This window comes from Lonchura striata, chromosome 16 (genome assembly GCF_046129695.1).
Source record: "Lonchura striata isolate bLonStr1 chromosome 16, bLonStr1.mat, whole genome shotgun sequence".
Classification (NCBI taxonomy): domain Eukaryota; kingdom Metazoa; phylum Chordata; class Aves; order Passeriformes; family Estrildidae; genus Lonchura; species Lonchura striata.
In genome coordinates this window covers 2,925,649-2,950,118 of record NC_134618.1, presented here as the reverse complement: position 1 = coordinate 2,950,118, position 24,470 = coordinate 2,925,649, and the positions used below count along the sequence as shown (strand labels likewise).

The 24,470-nt window shown below is 51.9% G+C and overlaps 1 protein-coding gene across 1 annotated transcript in view; it reads left to right on the top strand.

Moving 5' to 3' along the window:
- The first annotated feature begins 304 nt into the window (after nucleotides 1–304).
- Nucleotides 305–24,470, top strand: part of LOC110470215 (syntaxin-binding protein 4-like) — a 35,126-nt gene continuing 10,960 nt past the window's right edge. The window contains exons 1-10 of the mRNA XM_021529699.3: nucleotides 305–485; nucleotides 5,778–5,873; nucleotides 6,677–6,746; nucleotides 7,743–7,817; nucleotides 15,891–15,976; nucleotides 16,690–16,810; nucleotides 19,245–19,386; nucleotides 19,574–19,680; nucleotides 20,427–20,580; nucleotides 22,150–22,222. Of these exons, the coding sequence (XP_021385374.3) occupies nucleotides 326–485; nucleotides 5,778–5,873; nucleotides 6,677–6,746; nucleotides 7,743–7,817; nucleotides 15,891–15,976; nucleotides 16,690–16,810; nucleotides 19,245–19,386; nucleotides 19,574–19,680; nucleotides 20,427–20,580; nucleotides 22,150–22,222 (1,084 nt within the window). The 5' untranslated portion in view covers nucleotides 305–325. The remainder of the gene's footprint in view (nucleotides 486–5,777; nucleotides 5,874–6,676; nucleotides 6,747–7,742; nucleotides 7,818–15,890; nucleotides 15,977–16,689; nucleotides 16,811–19,244; nucleotides 19,387–19,573; nucleotides 19,681–20,426; nucleotides 20,581–22,149; nucleotides 22,223–24,470) is intronic.

The following is a 24,470-nucleotide window of genomic DNA, read 5'->3' as shown; positions in this document are numbered from 1 at the left end:
CCCTCTGCCTGCATTAAAAACCTCGAGAGTGGATTGTGCCCGGCTGCGCTCATCACAGGCTGTGTTTGTGAAACTGCTTTATTCCAGCTCTGATCTCATTTCCCGGGTGCTGCACAGCTGTGCAGCCCTGATAATCTGGGGTAATGAATCACAGACAGGTCCATCAGATTTGCTGGGTGGGGAGGATGATGCTCAGCCCTGCACATATTCTCTCATTTATCTGTGTAGAGGCCGGGGGGGCTGGCTGGGGGCTGTTTTGCCCGTGGGGGTGCAGTGGTGGGGCTGTGCCTGGGTGTCTGCAGTGCCTGCTGGGCTGGCAGGGACAATGTGCCTCTGTGTGTGCAGGCAGGGCACCCCTGCCTCTGTCCTCTCTGGCCCGTGGCAGAAAGCTGCTCCTCTTGTCTCCCCCAGGACACTGATGGGACCGTACGGGATGGATCGAGCCGTGCACTGCTTCGACTTCTACGAGTGTGCAAACGGGCTGGGTGAGTGCCAGGGGCAGCAGGCTGGGCTGGGATACCCAAACCTCCCCCCAGTCCCCAGGGCCTGTGTCAGGATGTGCCTCCCTGTGTGAAGGCTGCTGTCTCTCTGGTTCTTGTGTCTTGTACCTGCCTGTGCCGAGTATCTTCTGCTGCTTTTGCAGCCGAGACATTAAAAAAATGTCAAAATCCCAACTAATTCTATGGTAATGGTGAGCAGCCAGTGCTGGGAGCTGTGCAGGAGCCCAGGGCCACAACCCCTTCCCTCAGCAGGCTGAGGGGGAGAGGCCTTTCAGAATTTTCTGGATTAAATCAATGTAAATGCCAAATAAATAAATAAATAAATAAGCAGAATTTCCAGCACTCCCCTGCCCCTCTGCAGACTTTGCCCCCAGAAAGCCATCCCAATGAGGGATGGAAGGTGCTTCCTGCTCCTGAGGACTGGGATGAGCTGGGTTTGGGAAGTTTGGCCCACGGGGAAGGGAATGAGCACCGAGTGAGTCAGGTGTCCTTCCACAGCGCTCTGAACTTCAAAGCATGGGTGAGAAGGGAAAAGAGAAGGTCACATCCACCAGAACGTGAGAAAATCCCAGGCTCATGACACTCAGCCCAGAGGGACCCAGCAGAGCATTTCTTCTGACCTCTCTGTATCCAGTGGTGCTCTGCCATGGACTTGATAAAAATCTGTGATCCTGCATCAGGATTTCACAGTCTCTCCCCTAATCCTTAGTGGTGAGTGCAGCCCACCCTCCCACAGAGCAGATGGGGACCTCTTGGAAAGACTCCTGAATGACCATCTGGGACAGCTCCTGAGGAGTCACCAGAGAAACAAATTCAGCTTTCCCGAGACCTGAGATTAATTAAGGATTAATTATTGGCTGTTTCCAGCTCTGGGGTAAACAAGACTTTCTGCCATGTAGGGATGGCTTTGCTGACTCTTTCCAGGTTCATGAGGTTCATGGGAGCTCAGAAAAATGACTTTACTTGGTGAACATGATATTTTAATCTCCAGAGGTGAAATCCCATCACCTCAACCAAATTCACCTTTAGCTCATTAAAGGAGGAGGCCCAGAAAAGCCTGATGGGGCCATCACTGACCTCTGGAAGAAGTGACAGATGTGGCAGCCCTTTGTGAGCCACTTCACTCTAGCAGAACCTACAAAGCAAATTGTGGTGTGCTGGAGGAAGCTACAATAATGTGGATTTCCTAATGCCATCAACTGCTGGCTTCATCCTCTCCTGTGAGGCTTGAGGCACTCAGGAGGAGTGATCATCCTCCAGAAATCATGGAATTGGCTTGGAAGGGGCCACAAAGCTCATCTCATCCCACCCCCTGCCCTGGGCAGGGACACCTTGCTCTGTCCCAGGCTGCTCCAAGCCCTGTCCAGCCTGGCCTTGGGCACTGCCAGGGATCCAGGGGCAGCCACAGCTGCTCTGGGCACCCTGTGCCAGGGCCTGCCCACCCTCCCAGGGAACAATTCCTGCCCAATATCCCATCCATCCCTGCCCTCTGGCAGCTTAATCACCTCTCTCTGATGAGTGCTGCTTACAGAATCCCTGTGTTTGCAGAGGTGTAGCTGCTCAGAGTGGGTTTATTTGGGAAAAGAAAGTGCCCTGAGTTTCTCAAGCTGAATGCAGGTGTTATCCCAGCAGTTTCCCAGGTGGGATGAGGGGTTATCCCACCAGTTTCCCAGGTAGGATGAGGCATTATTCCAGCAGTTCCTTTGGAGCAGCATCACTGCTTGGTGCCAGGTCAGCATTTGGCCCCGGGTCTGTTGCTCTGTGGCTTTAGGTGGAAACCCACAAGTGAACCTCAGCAGAAGTTCAAAGGGGTTACCTGGCAGCTCCTCAAACCTGCACCTCGAATTAAAGAATAGCCATCAAAGGGAAATGCTGATTAAGGAGCATTTCTCAGAAACACTAAGATCCCATTATCTTGACCTTCATCTGCTTAGGACAGGGCAGCGAGTGATTCACCTCCAATCTGTCCCTTCCTCCAGACAGAACAAGCTGGCGGGGGCTGCAAGATCAACAGGGGGATTAAGGGAAATGTAATTGAACATTGGCAGCTTAGGCAGAGAGCGGGTGGCCCCTCTCTGTGGCCAGCCTGGCAGGCAGCGGGGTCAGGATGTGCCCGGGATGATCCCAGTTGGACTAAACAACCAGATTAGCCAGGACACCCCCTGACCTGTGTGGATCCAGGAGCAGGTGAGATTATAGCCTGAGAACTGTGACTCTGGCATTAGTGGGAGCAGGATTAGAGGCACCAGAGAAGCCTGAGGGTCTTGGAGACATCTACAGGATCGTTAAGAACCTAAAGAAAACACAGTCTTGGTCAGTCTTACCTCTAGGTCCATCTGGAGTTTTTCTGGCAAACTCTGGTCTGCAGAAGAGAAAAAAAACAGGGACATGGGCATCAGCTCCAGGACCTTTGCCAGAAAGGAAAGATTAAATAGAGGGATCCAAAATAGGCTAGATTATCTGGCCCTAAGTATGACTTAATAAGCATTATACTGGGACTTTGATGCTGTGATAATTAAAGAGCCGTTATTTACCTACACTGGGTCCCAAATAGAAATGTGCTTGAAATAAATGTTTATAAAATACGTAAAAAATTACTGTCCCAGGAATGCTGCCACCACAGTCCTGGATGATCCAGGTTTGCTGCCATCCATCAGCTGCTGTCCCCTGGAGTGGTCTGAACCCTGGAAAGGGTGAGCCCTCCCTCCTCCTCCTCCTCCTCCTCCTCCTCCTCCTCAACCTCCACCTCCTCCTCCTCCCTGCCCCAGTGGGGACCCTCCAGTGGATTTTGGGGGGCAGGACTGGCACCTAGAGCACGTTCTTGGTGAGGTGATGGGTGTGAGTAGTGGGCAGAGCTCAGCAGCATCCAGCTGCTTTTCCAACAAGGAAGTTCAAACTCGGGGATTTTTTTCTCCTCCCATCCAAGTTTGAGTGTGTCTGGAGCAATACTGTGAGTAATCACTGATTTTAATAACAAGATCGGATTTTCTCATGACATCGTTGGGGATAAAGGAGGATTTGGAGATACTTCAGCTATATTAAGGCATTTTTACAATTGATTTGCAGACACAAAAGGGAAATGAGTCATTATTGATTTGATATCTCGGCACACACTGGGCTGCTGGGGGATGCTGTGGCTCAGCCTCTGCAAGGTGCAGATTTTTATATTATTTGTCCAGTGTTCTTCATCATTCCTAATTCCTGTGTTTTAGGGGTGAAGAAAGATGTAGGATGAGTTCCTCAGTCATTCCCTTGGCTTGGGCTGGACTTCCAGGCTCTGTTCCACCCAGGGAAGCGATGGGGCTGTGTCTCTCCAGGACCCCTCTTGCTAAGGTTTCTCAAGCCCACCCCTGGGGTGCCCCTGTTCCCTGGGGTGTCTTTGCACAGCCCAGAGAGATCCTCTGGCTCCACAGGGAGCAGAGGAATTTCCAGCTGAGCATCCCTGGCCATGAGCACGTTTTACCTTTGGCCCATGGCCAGAGCATCTCCTCCCCACTTTTTGTGCCCAGGTGCCTTGACCTCACCCACACCTTGGTGAGGCTTGTGCTGCTTATAGGTACTTTTTTGGGGGGCAATATTTCCAATTTGAGTGAATTTCTTTTATAATGCAATAGAAAATATTATAAATTATAATAATATGATTATATAATACTATACTATTATATTACTAATTAGAAAATATTAGTGCCAGTTCCTGAGGTGTTCTGCTGTGAGTTCCCTGTGCCAGCAGTAAAACAGCTCCTCACAAGTGCCTGGTTAATGCATTAAGCCCAGTGAATAAACTCCAGCAACCAGACAGAGCTGGGACTTGGAGCTCAGGAAAAGAAGCCATTGCTGCATATAGAAATAGAAATGTCTTTATGGGAAATTGTAATGATTTCATTTTAATCTAATTTAATATAAAGTTGACGTGAGACACAAAGTCTTTCCCTAGAGGCAGATGAAAGCTCTGAGGGGCCTGAGAGCAGAGCTTGGCTTATGAAAGGAAGGGAAGCAGGGATGGGAATGGTGCTGTGTCCTGAGCAGCCCCGACTCGGGATCCTCTTCCCTCCCGGTTTTAGGGCAGCTGTGCCTTGTTCCTACACAGGGGCACAGGGCTGGCCTGGCGCTGGCTCGGTGGCACTGCCCGTCCCCAGCCTGTCCCCAGCCTGCCCCTGCACCACAGCAGCAAAATGCCCGACCGGGGGGCTCTGGGCAGAGATTTCTTAATTAAAGCCAGGCTTTTTAATCCTTCTGTGCATAGCCTGGATCTTCGAAGCAGGACTTCATGAGGCCTGGGTAAATAAGTCTCTTGGACCTTTTCCTGCCAGCCGGCTTATGGGGACAGGAGGGGTGGCTGTGAGGAGCAGGAGCCCTGAGCAGGTGCTGCAGGGCACCCGGGCTGCCCTGTGCCGTGGGGCTGATTTTTTACATATTTTATAAACATTTACTTCAAGCAGATTTCTATTTGGGACCCAGTGGAGGTAAATGGGGAGTGGCTCAGACATGGTGCAGGGGTCTCCTCTGCCAAACTCTGACCCAAGTGGCCACTCCTGGGGTGTGGCTCTGCCATCAGGGGCTGAGGTGCTGCTGGGGCCTGGCAGGGGCGTGGAGATGTCCCCACCACTGCCCTGCCCCTGGGGCTGTCCAGGTGTGCACAGGGGGGAATCTCCTGCGGGAAACACTCGTCACCAGGAATGTTTTGATCTGCAGCAGGAACAGATCCTTTCCCATCAGTGATGAAGTTGGAACTGCTGGAGAGAGTCCAGAGGAGCCCAGGGAGATCCCCAAGGGCTGGAGCCCCTCTGCTCTGGAGCCAGGCTGGGAGAGCTGGGGGTGCTCACCTGGAGAGGAGAAGCTCCAGGGAGAGCTCAGAGCCCTGCCAGGGCCTAAAGGGGCTCCAGGAGAGCTGGAGAGGGACTGGGGACAAGGGATGGAGGGACAGGACACAGGGAATGGCTCCCACTGCCAGAGGACAGGGATGGATGGGATATTGGGAATTAGGAATTGTTCCCTGGCAGGGTGGGCAGCCCTGGCACAGGGTGCCCAGAGCAGCTGTGGCTGCCCCTGGATCCCTGGCAGTGCCCAAGGCCAGGCTGGATGGGGTTTGGAGCAGCCTGGGACAGTGGGAGGTGTCCCTGCCATGGCATGGGTGGCACTGGAGGGCCTTTAAGGTCTGTTCAAACCCAGATCATTCCAGGATTCCATGAATTTAGGGTTGGGGCTACATCCCTCAGGCATGGCCTTTGCCAGCTCTGATTCTCTTGCCTTTGTGCATGGGCTGTGTTCTTCCTGCAGGCATTAAGGTCATTGGTGGCATCAAGGAGCTCACTGGAGAAGAATATGGAGTTTACGTCAAGAGGATCCTTCCAGGGGGTGTTGCTTACGCAGATGGTGAGTGGAACACGGGGCAGAGTGCCATGAGGTCTGAGAACAGCCCAGACTGAGGGTATTTATTTCACACATTTGTTTCATCCCTTATTAGATGTTTTGGGTGCTCGCTTGGAGATTTTCCAGTGATTGGGGTATTTTTTTAGTGTGGCAGCTGTTCTAACGTCTGACAGCAGCCTTGGACTGGCTCCTCAGCATCTGTACTGTTGCTCTGTGTGTGTAGAGCACGACCCACCTCTGCCACACAAGAACTTCCCTGTCCTTTCCCACCTCCCTGTGGCCCCGCAATGACCAGAGATCCTTTTGCAAACTCAGCTCTGCTCTGGGTCACTGATTTCATTGTGAATATGTTCACCTAAGTAGGTATTACGGGCTTGCAGAGCTCATATTTTACAGCTTCAGCTAAAAAGATCTCTTTTTTTTTCCCCAGCTGTTACATCATTTTTCCATCCAATAAAGGAAAATAAATCCAGAACAGGTGGAAGTGCCTCTCATGGTTTTCTACCTGACCTCGAACTGAACTACTTGACCTCAAAGCAATTTAAGCAAAAGCTTTATTGCAGTTTTCAGTATTTACTTTTGCAACTTCCTAGAGCAGAGGAAGTGCTGGGACATTGGCACGGGTTGTTCCGTGAGGTTGCAGAAACTTCATTTATGGACATCTGGAAAAACAGGTCGGGCGAGCATCTCTGGAACAACAAATGCATTTCTCATGCTGTCTCTGGGCACAGGGGGGAACTGCCCAGCCTCTCCCAGTCCCTTCAAGCTGTATTTTCCAGTTTCTATCCATGAGTTTTCTTTTCTAGGGCGCCTGCAGCCAGGAGACCAGATCCTGGAGGTCAATGGAGAGTCCCTGATTGGGGTTACAAGCGAGAGGTACCCTATCCACATGGAAATTTCCCATTCCTGTTGCTTTTGTGGGACTCTGTGAAGCAGCTTAGGCTGTGAGTTGTGTGGAGGGCACCAGGGCATCACTCTGGGTGCCGTTCCCAAGAGCCAACTTGGAAATTATCAGACAGAAAGATTCAATCTAAAAATAGACCAGAGGGTCCAAATTGGATCTGAGACATTCCCCCAAAATGCTGAGTTTTTAAACATCTCCTGGCACCTCCACTGCATCTGTTGCAGCTTCCCAACACATCCTGCAGTTCCCAGCACTGGAGATTAGCTGGTGCCTGAGCCTGACAGTGCTGCTCCAGTTCCTTCTGGAGCCACGATCCAGCCCCTCAGCTCCCCACCAAGAGAATCATTCACAGCTCCACAGGAGCACCAACACCTTGGGGGTTCTCCTTTCCCATTAAACCCTGTGCTATCCTAGTGCCTCCCTGCATTCCTGCACCAGGTGCCGAGCCTGGATGGGAAGCAGCACGAGGAGCTGGTCCTGATGCCCAAGCCCCAGGGCAGCTGGGTTTGGTGATGTCCATGAGAACATCTCTGTGGCTGTGGGAGGCTGTGCCTGGCTCCCAGCAACTGCTCTGGCTGCCAAGGGCACTTGTATTTTGACCCAGAAAAAGGCTGTCCCTGGGATGGAAACTTCCCCAGGTCGGGAATTACAGAATCATGGAATGGTGTGGGTTGGAAGGGATGTTAAAGACCACCTGCCACAGGCTGTGCAGGGGGATTTGCTCACCACCACAGGTGTCTTCTAGGTTTTGCTATCAGGGACTTCTCAGTTACTGCAGAAGTGGGAAAATCAGGATCTGGCTGGGCTGCCCTCAGCCTCGCTGCCAGGGCAGGGAAGGGCATCCAGCCAAGGCCTCGGCTGCTGGCAGGGTTTGCCCAGGTCAGGGGTCTCTGCCCAGCTGTGAGATGAGCAGGGCGAGACCAGTGGAGCTCCAGTGGGATTGACATGTCTTGGTCTCTGTGTTCCAGGGCCGTGGACATCCTGAGGACGGCGTCGGCCACCAGCCACATGCGCCTCCTGATAGCCCGCGATGACGACGCCAAGTAAGGGGCACGTGGCAGCCTGGGAAGGGAGATTGTGGCACTCCTTGGCACCACAGCTGTAGAGCCTTGGGGCAAATCAGGCCCAAAGCCCACGGGGAAGGCAGAGGTGGCCGGGGGTCTTTGCTAACTGTGCACGGGTGGGAATTCAGTGCAGCTGGAATGGAAGGAAGCAAAGCTTCCCTTGGTGGCTCCCAGCTCCAGCCCTGCCTGGGTGGGGTCTGTGGGACATCCCAGCACTGAGCAGATTTCCACAGGTGTTTCCCCAGAGAGGACCAGGGCTGCTCCAGTCTTGGCTGTAGGTTGGCACAGCTCCCTCAGCTCTGCTGTGTGGTGTTTCAGCACATCCTGCACAGAGATCTGGATGAAGATGTGCAGGGATACCAGGATCTTCCCTCTCCTTTCTGGTTGGATACATTGAGTTCAGGTCTTCCTTCCCCAGAGGTTTCCTCCTTCTCAGGGAGGATGAGAAGTTTCTCCCTGAGACCTGTCCCCTTGTTGCTCCCTGGGAAACCTTGCTCTCTCTGGAGAGACTCAGAGGTTTGGAAGGAGAAGGAAAGAGTTCAGTCCTGTCTTGACTGGATTTAAGCTGTGTGGGACAATGATGGTGCCATGGGAGCGGGCAGAACTGTGGGAACCAAGGTATGGATTAGTGGGGTCTTTGCTGATATCCCACGGGAGATCTGGCACAATGTGTTGGCACATCCTCTCCCTTGACAGAAACAGGGCTTGGGGAAGCTGAGGTGCTGCAGGAAGCAGAGGAATGAGGGTGGGATTTGGCAGAGTGTGGCTGTGGGCAGGCAGGCTGTGCTCTGCCCGTGGCTGGCCGCAGCTCAGAGTCCCCGCTGAACGCACCCAGGTCCCGTTAGCGTGGAGATGATGGGTGATTAATGATGGCTGCATTCCTTATCCATCAGCTGCTGTGCAGCCTTCCTGCCTTGGCAGAGCAGTGAGAGTGCTCTAATGACAGGCGTGAGACTAATTCTGACACAGCAATACGCTGCTGGAAGAATTATTCGCTATTAATGACGGGCTGCTTCTAGCCACCCTCTTCCAGGGGAAATGGCATCTCCTATTATTACATTAAGTGCAAGTCCTTCAGCAGCTCTGAGGAAATGCTGGGTGAAGCAAGTAGGTCACCAGGGATCCTCTGGTCCAAGTAGGGATGCTCAGGATGCAGCTCTGGATCTGCCCCTTGGTGGGGCAGAGTGCCAGTGGGCAGGAGAGATGGGATCCCACAGCTCAGCTGGGATCTCTGTGTCCAGCAGCAGCAAGACTTGCTCTGAAACACTTGATTCCTCAGCCAGAGCCCCCAGGTTTTCTGCCTCCACCATGATCTGTTTCAAGCTGTTTGTGTAGCTCCTGATATCCCAAATTGCAGCAGATGTTTCCTGCAGCAGGCGTGGCTGCAGCTCCCCCCTGCTCCCGCAGCCCGGGTTGCCCTGCAGGGCGCTGGGGCAGGCCGGCAGGGCAATGAAACTTTAAGCAATTTATTTGGCCTCCGTTCCCTGTTGGTTATCTCTTAAATCTGCAAAAGGTTAGCCAGAGAGAGAGGGGGGAAGTAATCAGTTTATTTATTCTTTTTTCCAAAAGATTTGCAGAGATTTCACTTACATAATCATCTCGCAAACTGTTTGATACACGAATACATATCTCCAGGATTAAGGGCTGTGGGAACATGGGGAAGGATTTTTCTGCTCTCCACTTTTTTTCCCACTTAGTGTTGTCTTTTATTGATGCCCTGCTATCTTTTAAGTCTATCCTTGAGCATGGGTGAGCAGCCAGCCGGGTGGAAAGGGGCCATCAGCTCTGGGGGTGATGCCTGTGGAGTGCCATGCCGTGAGCTGTGGGCAGCTTTCCCCCTTCCCACCGCCCAGCAAAGCAGCTCACAAGACCCACAAGCTGAGGAGGACACAGGACAGAGAAAATTCGGTTTATTTTCAGATCCTTCCTCACTCAAAGCACTCTGGAGGAGGGAACGTCATGGCTCTGGGTTGGATCCAACACCGCTGCCAATTTTCCCAATGACTCAGCTGAGTAGCATTTTGTTGTGGTTGCCCTTGGGTGAATTTGAGTCATAAACGCTATTATTTGTCTCTGGAGTTAATTATAAGCCCAAATTACCTGTGCTTTTCATGGAACTCAGTCTCTGGCATGTATCAGATGCATGTTTTGGGCCTGTCGCATCAGCTGGGCTGCAGAGAGCAGCAGTAATGCCAGGGCTTAAAGCAGAGGATTCAGATTTGGAGCTGGACTCACCAGGTTTAGGTCATGCTTAAATCTGATTTTCATCTGTGCTCACCTTCAGCTAATGAGGATAATTTATTGCATAGTCATAATTATTGTTTATTCATTCTCAGCCTGAAAGTTACAATAGTTCCTTGTTTCTCTGCGTTGCACAGATATCGGCCTGGTCTGTCAGGTTTATCACTGGGAGGAGCCAGTTTGTGCTGCACCTCTGAGTCCTGGCAGGATGAAATACTAAATTCATTGTCTGCGCACGAGGTGCATCCCCAGCATCCCAGGAGCAGGGGCTGTTGGATTAGCAGGGCTCACACAAGCAGCAGGAAGGAAAGGCTGCTTCTCTGCAAGTGCTCTGGCACTATGGAACAGCATCAGACTCACACAGGATCGCTGGGGTTGGAAAAGATCTTCGAGTCCAACTTCTGACTGGTCTCCCAGCCCAGAGCACCGAGTGCCATATCCAGTTGTTCCTTGGACACCTCCAGGGGTGGGGACTCCACCACTGCTCTGGGCAGCCTGACCACCTTTTCCATGGAGAAATTCCTCCTGATGTCCAACCTGACACCCCCCCAGCACTACTTGAGGCCATTTCCCCTTGTGCTGTCCCTGTTCCCTGGAGCAGAGCCCGACCCCCTTGGCTGTCCCCTCCTGTCAGGAGCTGTGCAGAGCCACAGGGTCCCCCTGAGCCTCCTTTTCTCCAGGCTGAGCCCCCCCAGCTCCCTCAGCTGCTCCTGGTGCTCCAGCCCCTTCCCAGCTCTGTTCCCTTCCCTGGATCTGCTCCAGCCCCTTGTGAGGGGTCCAGAAGTGACCCCAGGCCCTGAGGTCCAGGCCCAGGAAAAGGGGCAGAATCAGTTCCAGGTCATTCTGTCTGCACTGATTTTCCCAGCAGAGGGGCTGTGGCTGGAGCTGGTGCCTGGCCTGGTGTAGATGCAGGATATTCCCTCCTGCCCTGCGTGTGACAGTGACAGCTCAGCCCATGCCACTGTTGTTTTGAGCACTGGCTGCTCAGCTGGCAGGGAGGGCTGACTCCAGCAAGCCTGGGTGTGCCAGGGACAAAGGCTGTGCTTTGGGAAAAGCTGCCAGCCTTTCCCAGAGCAGTGAGGTGCACTTGTGCCTGGCACTGCTTCCATCCCACCCACAGAGAGGGAAGGCATCAAACAGCTTGGATTGGAGGGGACCTCAAATCTCATCCCATTCCACCCCTGCCATGGCCAGGGACACCTCCCACTGTCCCAGGCTGCTCCAAGCCCTGTCCAGCCTGGCCTTGGGCACTGCCAGGGATCCAGGGGCAGCCACAGCTGCTCTGGGCACCCTGTGCCAGGGCTGCCCACCCTCCCAGGGAACAATTTCTGCCCAATATCCCATCCATCCCTGCCCTCTGGCAGTGGGAGCCATTCCCTGTGTCCTGTCCCTCCATCCCTTGTCCCCAGTCCCTCTCCAGCTCTCCTGGAGCCCCTTTAGGCCCTGGCAGGGGCTCTGAGCTCTCCCTGGAGCTTCTCCTCTCCAGGTGAGCACCCCCAGCTCTCCCAGCCTGGCCCAGAGCAGAGGGGCTCCAGCCCTTGGGGATCTCCCTGGGCTCCCCTGGACTCTCTCCAGCAGCTCCAGGTCCTGCTGCTGTTGGCCCCAGGGCTGGAGCAGCTCTGCAGGTGGGGTCTCACCTGAGGGGGCAGAGGGGCAGAATCCCCCTCCTGCTGCCCATAGCAGGGCTCAGCCCAGCCCAGGGGGGTTTCTGGGTGCTCACAGCCAGGGCAGGTCCAGCTGTCACCCACCAACAGCCCAAATCCTTCTCCCAGGGGAGATTATGATTCCTTCTCTGCCCAGCCTGGACTGGGGCTTGGAATTACCCTGACCCAGGCACTTGGCTTTGTTGTACTTTATGAATTTTGCACGGTTTCCCCTCTCCAGCCTGTCCAGATCCCTCTGGATACCCCATCCCTCCCCTCCAGGGTGTGACCTCCCCACACAGCTGGGTGTCAGCCCCGGGCTGGCTGTGGGTGCCCTGATTCCACTGGAGCTGTGTGAGAAAATCTGCCTTTGTGACACTTTTGGAGTGCTCTGGGTTCATGGCTCCCACTCACCTGCAGGTTTGTTTTTTTTTGGAGACAAACCAGTAATTTCTGATGTCACAGGCTCCACTTTCTCTCCCAGCTGTGGTGCAGAGCTGAGGTTTCCAGACGCTGTGCAACCTTTGATGTAGGATTCATCCTTTGTTCTTCCAGGAACAAAAGGGCAGGACAAAGAGGCATTATGAGATAAAAAAAATTTCTGCAGAGAGATTGACCCTCTGCTGCTTAATCTGTAGCAAAGTCATCCTGGAGCTGACTGCTACTGGCAGACCCCCCATCCCACCCTGGGGCTGGCTGAAGGCTGCTCAGGGCCAAGCTCTATTGCAAGCATCCTCCAGACCTCAAATGTTTGCATCCTAATGAAAAAACAAAACTGGAGAAGGGCTTGTTAAAATGAACTTTCCACCTCATACAACGCCACGGTTGTTGTTTTTTAATCAAGCCGGGCATTTTAGTCCTGCAGGCACGTGACAATTGCCAATGTTTTAGTAAGGGGTCAAATTTTAAATATTAAAGACATCTTCTGAAGCCTCTTGGTGTCTGAAAGCACAAAGCAAGGCCTGCTGGCATTCCTTCAGTGCCCTCATTCATTAATCGGCAATGTTTGGGCATTGTCTGCCCGCATCCAACTCCTCCAAACACAGCGCTGAGCACAAAATTAATTCCCAGGAGACTGGCACCAGAAAGTGCTTTACTTTCTGCTGGGATGTGTGCCTCAAGTTAGTCATGTGTTTGTGTCCCTGGTGGAACTGGGGCTGGCAGGACTGACCAACAAAGCAGGAGCTGGGACGGTGGCATTTGGTCACATTGTCCCTGGGCTGGACCCAGTCTCACAGCTCATTCAGGCTCCTGAGAAAATAATGATAAACCTCCTTTGTGGATGAATTTCAGGACACAAAATAAACAACAACAAGGAGCGCTGAGTCCATGCATGTCCTCATTTATGACAAAGTTTGGCAGCGCAGGTTGGTGACAGGGTTTGCAGGGTCACAGAGCTGCTGCACCAGTTGCATTTGCATTAACTAAGAGTATTTCAGCCATTGTGTGGTGTTTATAACCTCCTCTGTGCTCTGCTGGATTATTATCTGAGGAAAATGGAACAATAGATGACCACAGAAATACTCAGCCCAAAACAAAACCAAAGTGCTGGTGATTTGGTAACCACTGGGAATAATATGTGAGATTCCAGCATGTTGGACCTGCCCCTGCAGGGGTCAGGGAGGGGTAAGGCCATGGCTGTGTGAGCTGCCAGTGAAACTGGTGTGAATCAGCTGCAGAAACACAGAGGCTTTACTGGGAAACTGGAATCATTCCGCTGAGATCCACCCAAGGCTCGGCTCAGGGATCCACGGATCAGCAAACCAGGGTCTGATTTGTCCTTCTGCTTTCCCGGTGCTTGTGGAATCATTTAGGGTGGAAAAACCCTCTGAGACCCTCGAGTCCAACTCTTAACCTACCACTGCCCAGGCCACCAGTAAACCATGTCCTCAAGGGTCACATCCACATGTTTTTTGAACCACATCCCTGGGCAGCCTGTCCCAGTGTCTGGCATCCTTTCAGTGGAGAAATTTTCCTAATATTTTATGTATTTACCTTACATTATGAAACTGCCTTCCCCTCATCAGGTCACACAGGGCTGGCCCCACACAGCTGTCCCTTGGTGGGCCACCAAATGCCTGCCACTGTCTGAGGGGTAGATCCATTAAAGAATTCCAGTGCTTGGAGAATGGCCTTGATCATCTTCATGTCCCCTCTACTGCTTTATCACCACCATGACTGGGAAGTCACAGCATCTTCTGGGGGTCCTGGTGGCATCTTGGCTGTTCCTGAGAAGTTTGTGCCCAAGAGGTGAAAGCCAAAAGAGCTCTGTGAGATGTGGGGTTTCTGAACAAAGTCACAGTCTCGTTTAAGGCCATGGGTTTGGTTGATAAAGACAGTAGTATGGATGCAAATATTGGGATTCACCAAGGGATGTCACTGAGCATTGTGTGACACTTGGGTTTTAAATTAGCATTAAATTGAATGAATAAGGCATACATTTGATGGCAATATTAGATAAGGCATGAACTGGTCTTTGAAGTTCGTTAATGAGCTGGTTGTGACTGGGAAGATGTAAATTACTGAGAGCATTTCCAGCAGGAACCTGAGGAGCTCATGATTCATTCATCATTTAATATTGTTGACTCTAATCTAGCCAATAACACCCAACATCTGTCCTGGTGAGGAACGCAGATGACGCAGCGTCTGCGAGTGTGTCACAGCAGTCTCCTCGCTCAGGGAACTTTGCTGTGGCTGGGTTCCTACAGGTTCACCTCTTGAGCTTGTGTCTGCCAAGCCTGAGAAGGAGCCACTCATAACCAGGCTTTTCCTGGGGCTATGGCATCAGGAAGGCACCTTCCCATGGGGATTCCCTCCTGCCTTCAAAGACAACATCTAATGGTGTTACTGTGGCCACTGAGAAAACATTTTCAGGGTCTGTCCCACTGCCTGGATGCTTATTAACTGGCATGTGTAAGAAATGAGTCATCCTTGAGGATCTCTCTGCCAAAAGGTCGGATCGGTCCGGTGGGGATGGGTTATGAAGGGAGAGAAACATCCCCCATTGCAGAGGGACAGCAGGAGAGCAGCGTGGCAGGGCTGGATCAGAAGGCTGCTCAACGTGGGCACGATGAAGATGTCACTCCTTTCCATGCCTCCTCATCTGAAAGGATGCGAGGGGCTCACAGCAACTCAAAGAAAAGTTACAGAAATGAGGCAGGAGCTGGTAAATGTGGACAATGGTAGCTCTTAATGGAGTTTAAAAAAACGCAAAAAAAGATCATGAAGAAAATCACCTGTGGTGTACAGGGAGTTCCAGCTCGACACATGGTGGTCAAACTCAACCTGGAACAAAACATCTGGTGCCTGAGCATGGAGATCAGTTTCCAGGGGATTTTGGGGATAAGATTGCATGCAGATCTTGGTTGAGGTGTCATGCTCCAAGGGTTTAGCTTGTGATGTTTGTGGAGAAAATCATCATGGATGGATTGAGAGAATGGGTTGATGCTTTTGCAGGTGCCCCATAAACCATCTCCTTTACTCCAGCAAGAGCTATGAGATCTGCTTTCTATCCAGGAAAAGAGGAGAAAAAACAGAGAATAACCTGTATTTAACTGTCCTAGAAGGAGTCACAAACAGGCCAAGAATTTTTGGGTTATGTTTGCACAGTTACCACTCCTTCTGGCAGGGTTTAATTTGTGTGGTGCGTTTGCAAAACTTTTGAGCCTTATTGTTGGGGGTGAAAACATTCCCAGGAGGGTCCATGAGCAGGGGTGGAGGGCAGGATGAACACTGGAGTCCTTCCAGGATGTAAGGCAGGGCTCCAGTGTTCATCCTGCCCTCTCCCAGGATGACAGTTCTCAGCACAGAGCTGTCCATAGAATCATAGGGTCATAAAGATGGAAAAGACCTTTAAGGACATGACACTTCCCAGCTCCTCATGCCCTGAACACACTCTGGGCACGGTAGGAGCACTCTAGAGCTGCAGCCCATCACAGGAAAGCTGCACTGCCATGACATTGATTATAGACCTGAAGCCTTGCACAAGCTCTTGAAAGCAGAGGGTGTTTCCCTTGTGCATGAGGAAGCTTTGTCTGCTCCCCACAGCTGGAGAGCACCGGCCCTGCAGCCTTGGTACCCAGTCACTGCCATCGGGGGCTCTCTTGCCATATAATCATGGAGAGGGAGTATTGAGCAGCAGCTGACTGCACCATGGTTTTGTTTACAGGAGAGAATTCTCGGAGCTGCTGGAGAAGTTCGGCTCCCAGAGCAACACGGGCTCAGCGCGGAGCTCGCCGGTCCTGCACGGTGGCAGTGAGTAGCTTAGCAGGGAACTGAAAGCCCCTCTCTCTGCAGAGGGAGTTGCCTTTATCCCAGTGTCATTCTGAAGGAGCTGTGGTTGGATTTGAGTAGGTGTTGGGGTGGAGGTTTGAAGAAAGCTTTTCCTTATTGCAGATCCCTGGTGCATGCCAAGAGCGTGGCCAGTGCTGCCACAGGGTGATCGAGGGAGACTTGAATTGGGGTCATAACCACTCCCCTGATCCCCAGATTCTGCCTAACTGATGTTCTGGGCAAGTGACTCCATCAGTAAATGCAGCTGTACAGTTTTGCTCTGGATTTCAAGGTGTTTCATCAATAATTCATTTAAACATAATCATTTTTCATTTGCAAATCGGAAATGTTTAATGAGATGCAACGAGGTTAACCTTAGCAAGATGCCAGCATGAAAAGCCTTGTGTGCCTGGGGAAGAAAGCTTTCCCTACGGCTTGGCATCCCACCAGACAGCTGCTGGCCCTTCCCCTGTGGCAGAGGTGTGTAGGGTTGGCAGAGGGGTGACAGTCCCACGCTGGAATTGTAACCAAGCAGGCTGAATGTTTCATCTCCTTCAGCCGTGTCTTGATGCCTTTAACTACCATGTGGCTTTCCCCAAAAATCCAGGAGTGCAGCATCAGCTCTCAGCAGCAGAGCAGGGGGGATGCTGCTGGAGTGTTTGCGTGCCCTGGACTCACTCTGCCTTTGCTTTCAGGTCGATACCTGGAGAGCACCTCCTCGGGCTCGTCCTCGCGCTCCCAGAGCCCGCTGCTGCTGAGCCCTGCCAACTCCCACGGCCCCTTCCTCGGGAGCCTGGCGCACACTCCTCACGCACAGTACGTACAGATGCCACCAGCCTGGCCTGGCGGCTCACCAGGAGACCACCAAATGTCAGGGGGCTGCACCCAGGAAAGGACTCCAGTGCTTGTTGAACAGTTTTGCTCATCCTTGTGGCCTCTCTACTCTTCTGTCGCCACAACAGTCCAGAGGCCACAGCATCTTTTGGATGTGGTGGCAGCATCTTGGCTGTTCCTGGGAGGTTTGTTCCCAAGGGTGAAAAGGTTCCCAGTTGAGACAATCAATATGTCTGCACCACGGTTAACCATGCAGCAGCTCCTCTTCCTCCCCTCTGAATCCCAGGGAGAGGCCATGGTTTATGGCCAGCTGAGAGGGCCCTGCACATCACCTTGTAAACCACAAGCAGAGTGTTCCTGCAAGGCTGCTGCTGCTTTCGGGAGGTGTTTTTGGAGCTTGTTTCCTATTGTCCTGCTCCTTTCACTTTGACCCTATGCTCCAAGAGCACCAGCAGCTCTCTATGATCCCTGGATGCCCTTTGCTTTGGGGTCATCAGTCTGCAGTGACTGCATCCTTTGGAGGCCAGAGCATCTCCCAGAGTGTGTTTCATGTGGTCATCAGCCCTTGCACATTCCGCAGGGTCAGAGGTTTGGACAGGCAGAGCTGGTTTTTCTGCAGTCTCGTCTCCAGGGCCCTTTTCCAGAGGAACAGCTTGGAGGGTGTTCACAGTCATGGAATGAGGACCATTTGTCCCCAGGGCTTGTAGCTCCCCTCCTTTGCCAACACAAACAAGTCAAGGCACTGGTAAAGAGAATCAGCCCTCACTGCAGAACCAGTAAATCCTCTTGCTAAATACCAGCTTATTAGGGATTTGCAGAGGACAAATATTTGGCACCAGAGGTTTAAGCTGCTTGCATGGAGTGAGAGACCCACACAGAGGAGACACCAGATCATCTGCTTGGCAGCTGCTTTGGACAAGCCATCCTTACTGTGCTGTTAATTCCCTCCAGGCTGAGATGTAGAATCCAGAATGGGTTGGGTGGGATGGAACCTCAGAGATCATCTCATTCCAACTCCCCTCTGTGGGCAGGAAAATGGGCATTTAGGCTAGAGGGCCCTGTCTTGGTGGCCTCCTTGCCATGCTGTGCCATGTTCTGCTTGTCTCCATGCTGCTGCCAGGCCCCAGGGGTCTTCCCCTGGAATCACAGATCTCTGGTTTCACCTGAGCATTGATGGGCAGCTGTGAGATGTAATTTGGGCTATGGGCCTTTCCATCTGCTCAGCACAGGTTGTCCCCAGGCTGTGACTTCTCATTGTGGTATCACCTGAGGCCCTGCCCCTCCGCTGAGCAATGGGAGTTGGGTGCAGTGCAATCTCACCACAGTCAGTGTCTGAGATTTTGGGCTGAACGGAGCATTTTAATGCTGTATTTAATTACACCATTTCCATAAGATTGTTCACCTTAAAGCAATGTTTTTTCATAAGACTGAGGCCCATGCACCCCTTCCACTGGGGTGTCTGACCAGCAGGGAGGGCACTGCTTGGGAACATGTGCTGGTGTCACCGTGGGACACAGGATGCACAGCTGCTATTGTGTCTGAAGTTCTAACACGAGGAGCCAGCACGGACTGTTTGAGCAGTGGCTGCTGTGGAAATAAACTGAAAAACAAAAATTCAGCTGCACCCACCAGCTGCACCCATCCCATTCGGAGGAAAAGGCTTGCTGATCCTTATATACCACCAAATCCTTCCCCAAACCCTGCCCTGTTGCAGTGCTGCTCATGGGAGCTCAGTGAAATCTCTGCTCCCACCACTCTGCTACTGGCAGACCTCCCTGCTGGCACAGGGCCTTGGTGGCCTGTTGAGTCCTGTCCAGCAGCTCCTGGAGGGAAGGGGCCAGTGTGTTTGTTGCTCCTTTGCATCCTTGACTGGGTGAGCCACCTGCTGCAGCAGCAACGTACAGTGTGGTGGGTGTTGCTGTAAAGGATGCCCACTTCTTGGGGCATCTTGCACGATTTTGGGTCCAAACCCTGGTTAAGACACACCCAGCTGTGTATCCCAAGCTTCACTTTGATGTTTCCTAAGAACTGCTTGATAGCTGATCCATCTGTACATTGCTGTCTGGTGATTTAGTTGGATTCAAGCAACAACCGTGTTGATCATTTGTGTGCTTTTGGCTATAAAACCAGGAATGCCAAATATATTCTGGTTAAATTTTTAGTTTCTTCTCTAAATTAGTATTTCCCTATTGGGGATTAGGGGAAGCAGTCACCTTAATAACACTGAACAATGTCTGCCAAAGAGCAGGAAGCCTCACTTCCCCTTTCCAATGGTGGGTGAAAGAAAGGATGCAAATAAAAGGCTGGGAGAAGGTAGAAGGATCACACATGGAAATAAATCCAGGCAGTTTGTTCAGCGATACGAGAAGATAACCCAGATCACCTTGAGTCACCTGCTGACTTCTCTCCTTTGCAGCTACTCCATTGACTCAGGAATCCAGAGCATTTCTATAGCAAACTCCTCCGGCTTGGGGCTGACAATCAGTGGCGGATCCAACAGGCCCGACGGGCCCATGATTTATGTCCAAGAGCTTTTGCCAGATGGGGACTGTTACAAGGTAAGCTGGCGTGGAGACCCTCAGGAGCTCTGCCATGGGGACCTTTCCTAGAGGCTGTGGATGTTCTGAAGCAGCTTTCTAAGAGTGGATGGATAATTGCATGGGCTAATGAGGATTTGTGTTGCAGGAGAAGGCTTTGGGCAGAGATACCCTTCTCAATGCTGTGTCTTTCTCCCCGTTTGTTTAGGATGGTCGGCTCCGACCTGGAGACCAACTCATCGCTATCAACAGAGATTCTCTGGTGGGCAGCACACATGAGGAGGCCAGAAAAATAATTGAAAAAGCCAAATTCAGGTAGGCATAGAAAGTATTTCCTCTCATCATCAGGTGCTGTTAAGTCTTAGGCAGAGCACTTCATACCAAGGTTTGGCTTCAAGAGCACTGTTTGTCTTAAATGATTCTTTAAGGTGGTCACATCAGGAAATCTTGAAGGCATGTATCATCCTGAAGTGTAATCCAGACCTTCCCAATGTTCTGGGACTCATTAGTATCTCCTATCACTGCCCAGCAGAGATTTGAAACAGAACTGAAGATTAAAAAAGGAAAAAAAGGAGACTCAGGAGACATCTTATGGATCTGTACAGGAGGGTGGAGCCAGGATTGGGCTTTTTTTTCCAATTAAGAAGTGACAGGACAAGAGGAAACAGCCTCAAGTAGTGCCAGGGGATGTTTAGATTGGATATTAGGAACAACTTCATGGAAAGGGTTGTAAAGCCCTTGGCACAGGCTGCTCAGGGCAGTAGTGGAATCGCCTAGAAGTGTTAAAAAGCCATGGAGATGTGGCACTTGGGGACATGGGTCAGTGGCGGCCTTGGCAGTGCCCAGGAAATGGTGGAACTCAATGATCTTAGGGGTCTTTCCCAACCTTAACCGTTCCATGATTCAATGGAATGCAGCTGGTGAAGATCCAGCTGCACTGGTGCAGGCTACTCAGGCTTAGGTGAGGTTATCCTGGAGAGAAAACCACAAGCATGGGAGCTCTGCAAATTTGTGCCTTTTGTTTTGTTAATAAGCTGTTCTGTGTTTGTTGTTTGTTGAAGACACGAGGGAAGCACAGAAGTGGCCTTTATCCCTGGGAGGGGACGGTTACATCCCGGATTGTCAGTTCACAACAACAGCCCATCCCCACCTCCAAAGGCTGTGGGAAACGGCCTGAGCTCCTGCAGGCTGAAGGTCCATGTGAGGTCCCCAGAGGTAGGTGGAAGTTCATCTCTAAAGAGATATTATAGCAATCCTGGAGACAGATACCAATCCTGGGATCTTTCCTTGATCAGAGAACTCTTCTTTAGGGAGTCCCTAGTAATATTCTGGAAATCCAGTGGGAAGTCTGTACTGTTGATGTATTTACCTGCAGGCAGACGTTTTTAATCTGAAATAATTTCTTCTCTCTTGGGTTTGAGACAGAGATGGATCTGTGGAGGTAATGACAGGAGTTTAATCTCCAGGGCCTGCATTCAGACGTGTTTCAAGAGTCTCAGGTTTAAAAAAAAAAACAAAGCCCTTCTGTGCATAGCAACCTGCATCTCATTCAGCACCAGTCATAAGGCTGGAAGGGATCTCTGGAGTCAGTTTGATCTAGGCTCCTACCCAAAGGCAGGCACAACTCTTTATTCTTCAAGCCCTCTGATGAGGATGAATCCCCAGCATTCCTGCACAGCCCATTCCTGCTCCTGACTACTCTAATGATGTCTGGCTCATTCCTCCTGCAAAGCCAAGCTCCATATTGTGTTTGCAGAGAAGTGCTCGAGCTGTGAATGGCTGGATGGGGTTTAACCACACGACCTTCAGAGTCTGTAGCTCCATTCTGTGCATTTGTCACTTCCCTCCTGGACTGGTACCATGCTGGGTATCCTTTCTGCCCTCTTCCTCACAGATTTCCTTCAAAAGAGGCCGGCTGGATCTTCCTTTCATACAAGACCAATCATAAACCACCTTACTTTCCAGACCTGTGGGGACACAGACTTACACGAATGTCACATATGTGTTGACTTTGGGTGCACCAGGTGGAGACATGCCCTAGAAAGGCACAGAGCTCCTGGAGCTGTGGCCTGGTGCTGTGGTTGGACCCCTCACCCCCAGCTTGTGTGATGCTGTGCACTTGTATGAAATCACACCTTGGCTGGACTGAAATGCTTTCCTCACTTTGCTGCTGAAAGATGGAACTTCTAATGAGGTCTGGATTTCCACACCAGGGAAAGAGTGCCCAGGCATGTATGCTGCCTGTCTGTCCTCACGCCCGTCCTGTGCCCTCTTGGCACCCAAGACCCCAGCTGTGTCACAGCTGTCTTGGTGGTGCTCACCCTCAGATTATTTTTCCCTCTTCCTTGTGCTTTCAGTCATGACATAGCACACAAGAAAGGGTCTGAACTGATCTCAGCTTCCTGCCCTGCTCACTGGATAATTATGGGTTTGGGGTAAATGTTACACCTGGCTGTGGTCAAACTTGGGACCTCCCTGCTGGATTGGATGCAGAGCTTCAGGGAGAACCTCTGTGGAGAAGCCAGGCAAGGTCAAAACCAGCCTCAGCACTCAAGCACAGTTACAGTAAGGACAGAGCTGTTTGCATGTGACCAGAGGTTTTGGGGTGGCTCAGCCTGTGCCAGGTGCTCCCAGAGAAACCCCTGGAATCTCTTTAGGCCGACCTGCACAAGAGATGTATGTGGTACCCTCATGGCTCTGTCTCGAACTCTATCTCCTGCCCATTATTTACACCAACAGATTCTTCTTAGCAACTGTCTGTGCCATTTTGTCTTGTTTTTCTAGAATAGACGTGAAAATCCTTTTCCTGTGCCTTCTTTGTCTCCGGACATTTGCCCACCAGAGCTTACGGTCTCAGGTGAGTCCTGCTCAGCCATTCTCTTTGTGTGGGTGACAAACAGCTGTGGCTCCTCAGAGCTGAGGATCTTGAAATTACAGAGTCACAGAATCACTGAATGCATTGCCTTGGAAGGGACCTTAAAGCCTATCCCATCCCATCCCCTGCCATGGGCAGGGACACCTCCCACTGTCCCAGGGTGCTCCAAGACCCATCCAGCCTGGCCTTGGGCACTGCCAGGGATCCAGGGGCAGCCACAGCTGCTCTGGGCACCCTGTGCCAGGGCCTGCCCACCCTGCCAGGGAACAATTCCTGCCCAATATCCCATCCAGCCCTGCCCTCTGGCAGTGGGAAGCCATTCCCCTTGTCCTATCACCACATTTTTTTATCAGTGTTTATGCTGTTGCAGTGGAATTGAATGGGGTGATAGTGACACTCAGCCTGCTCAGAGAGAGGGCAGGCAGCAGCTTGGTTTATTCAACGAGTAGTAAAAATGTCCATGTTTGCCCATAGTAGCAAAACTCTTTACTAAGGCATTTGAGGACTGAGATATTTGAGGAGACAAATTCCTCCACTCTCAGCCTGTAGTTCACTTGCAGCAGTGACTTTGCCCACGTCAGACATGCAGCAGGTTCTCCACAGGCCACATCCCCTTCTGGGAGGAATGGGGGGTCTTGGACACACAGCATAAAAAAAGTCAGGAAATGAGAGTTGGGGTGTACACAGCAACTCTGGGCTCTGAACAGGCTTTGAGGATGCCTTCAATTGGCCAAACTGGGAAATGGCTTAGAGATGTTAAATAAATCAGATTTCTCTCTACATCCGAGGTTCAGTTTTTGCTTATTTTTCCATTCTGTGTTTTATCTCTATGCTCTGGGTCTCCTGAACTCTTACCTCCTGTAGAGAGAACCACTCTGCTCATCCAACAGTGTGACAGCAATGGGGGGTGAACCTGAATCACCCTGCAGCTTCCCAAATCCCTTAATACGATTGAGGAAGCCTCAATAATCCCCAGAGCCCAAGGAGACAACCTCCACCAAGGTATCCCATACCCCTGTGACAGGAAGGTTACTTCTGCCCTGAGGGAAAGGTGGATTTACCCAACAAATCCTGAACAAGTGCTGCCCACCATTCTTGCAGCCTCAAATCCAACAGCCCTTCCTTCCCTGGGACATTGGCTCTGCTTACAGATCCCTGTGCCTTGCTGCAATTCCCCTCTGGAAGGCTAAGAGCAAGCCCTGGGGGTAAACTGTGGTTAGTCCATAGCTGGGGTCAGCAGGAGATGGAGCAGCTGCTCCCAGGGATGCCTGGCTCACCTTGGGCAAGCTCAGCAGCTTCAGCTCTGCCTTCCATGCTCCCCTGGAGAGGCTCTGGGACAGGGATGAGCTCTGTCCTCCCTGCCCTGAGCAGGTGCCAGGGACACTCAGGTGGCCACCATGAACAGCCAGTCCTGGTGATGGGGACACAGCAACCCAGGACCAGCAGCGACCCACCCACAGCCTGACTTGGCTGGGGGATTTGATCACTCCAGGATTGGAATGTGGGATGCCAAGGAGGCTTTGTGTCAGTGTTGTCATCCATGGAGGGAGACAACTGGCTCTGAGAGAACAGCCAGGCTGGGGGCCTGGGCCAGGCAGTGCCTCTCTCTGGGAGGCTGATGGATGCCCTGGATAGGGCTGTGTCCAGAGCTGACAGCAAAGGCACATGGAGCTAATCCTGATTAGCCATGGCTCGAAGGGTAATGGCTCTGTCCTTGAACTTGGAGAGGGAAGTGGTAGTGGCTGATCCAGCAAACCCATTTGCTCCCTCTTGCTGCTTCCCAGCTGCTGGCCTTAGCAGAGCAGATGGATGCCTGGATTAGGAGGATTATGCAGCTCCTCTGCTACTCGCTGCCTTCTCCTGGCACCTGGGCTCTGCCCTGATGGACAGGAAGGTGAGGGAGAAATGCTGCAGGGATTCCAGAGGAGCTGTGTTACTTGGCAAAACAGGGCTCCAGCAGGCAACAGGAATTGCTCCCTGGGCAAATCTTGTGACTGGCACCAGAAGGAATTTTGTCACCTGATGGTTTGAGGGTGGGCAGGGGCAGGCACAGTTACCCTGCACCCTTCTGGAGTCTGGCTGGGTTCTTCAGGAGCAGGTAACACCTCCTACATGCCTCTTCCCAGGGAGTATCATGGTTCCTCACAGGTAAGGGTTAATCACAATGGAAAAGGTGGGGTTCCCTCCAGGGATGGAGGGGCAGGGTTTGTGCTCTGGACCTTTTCAGCTG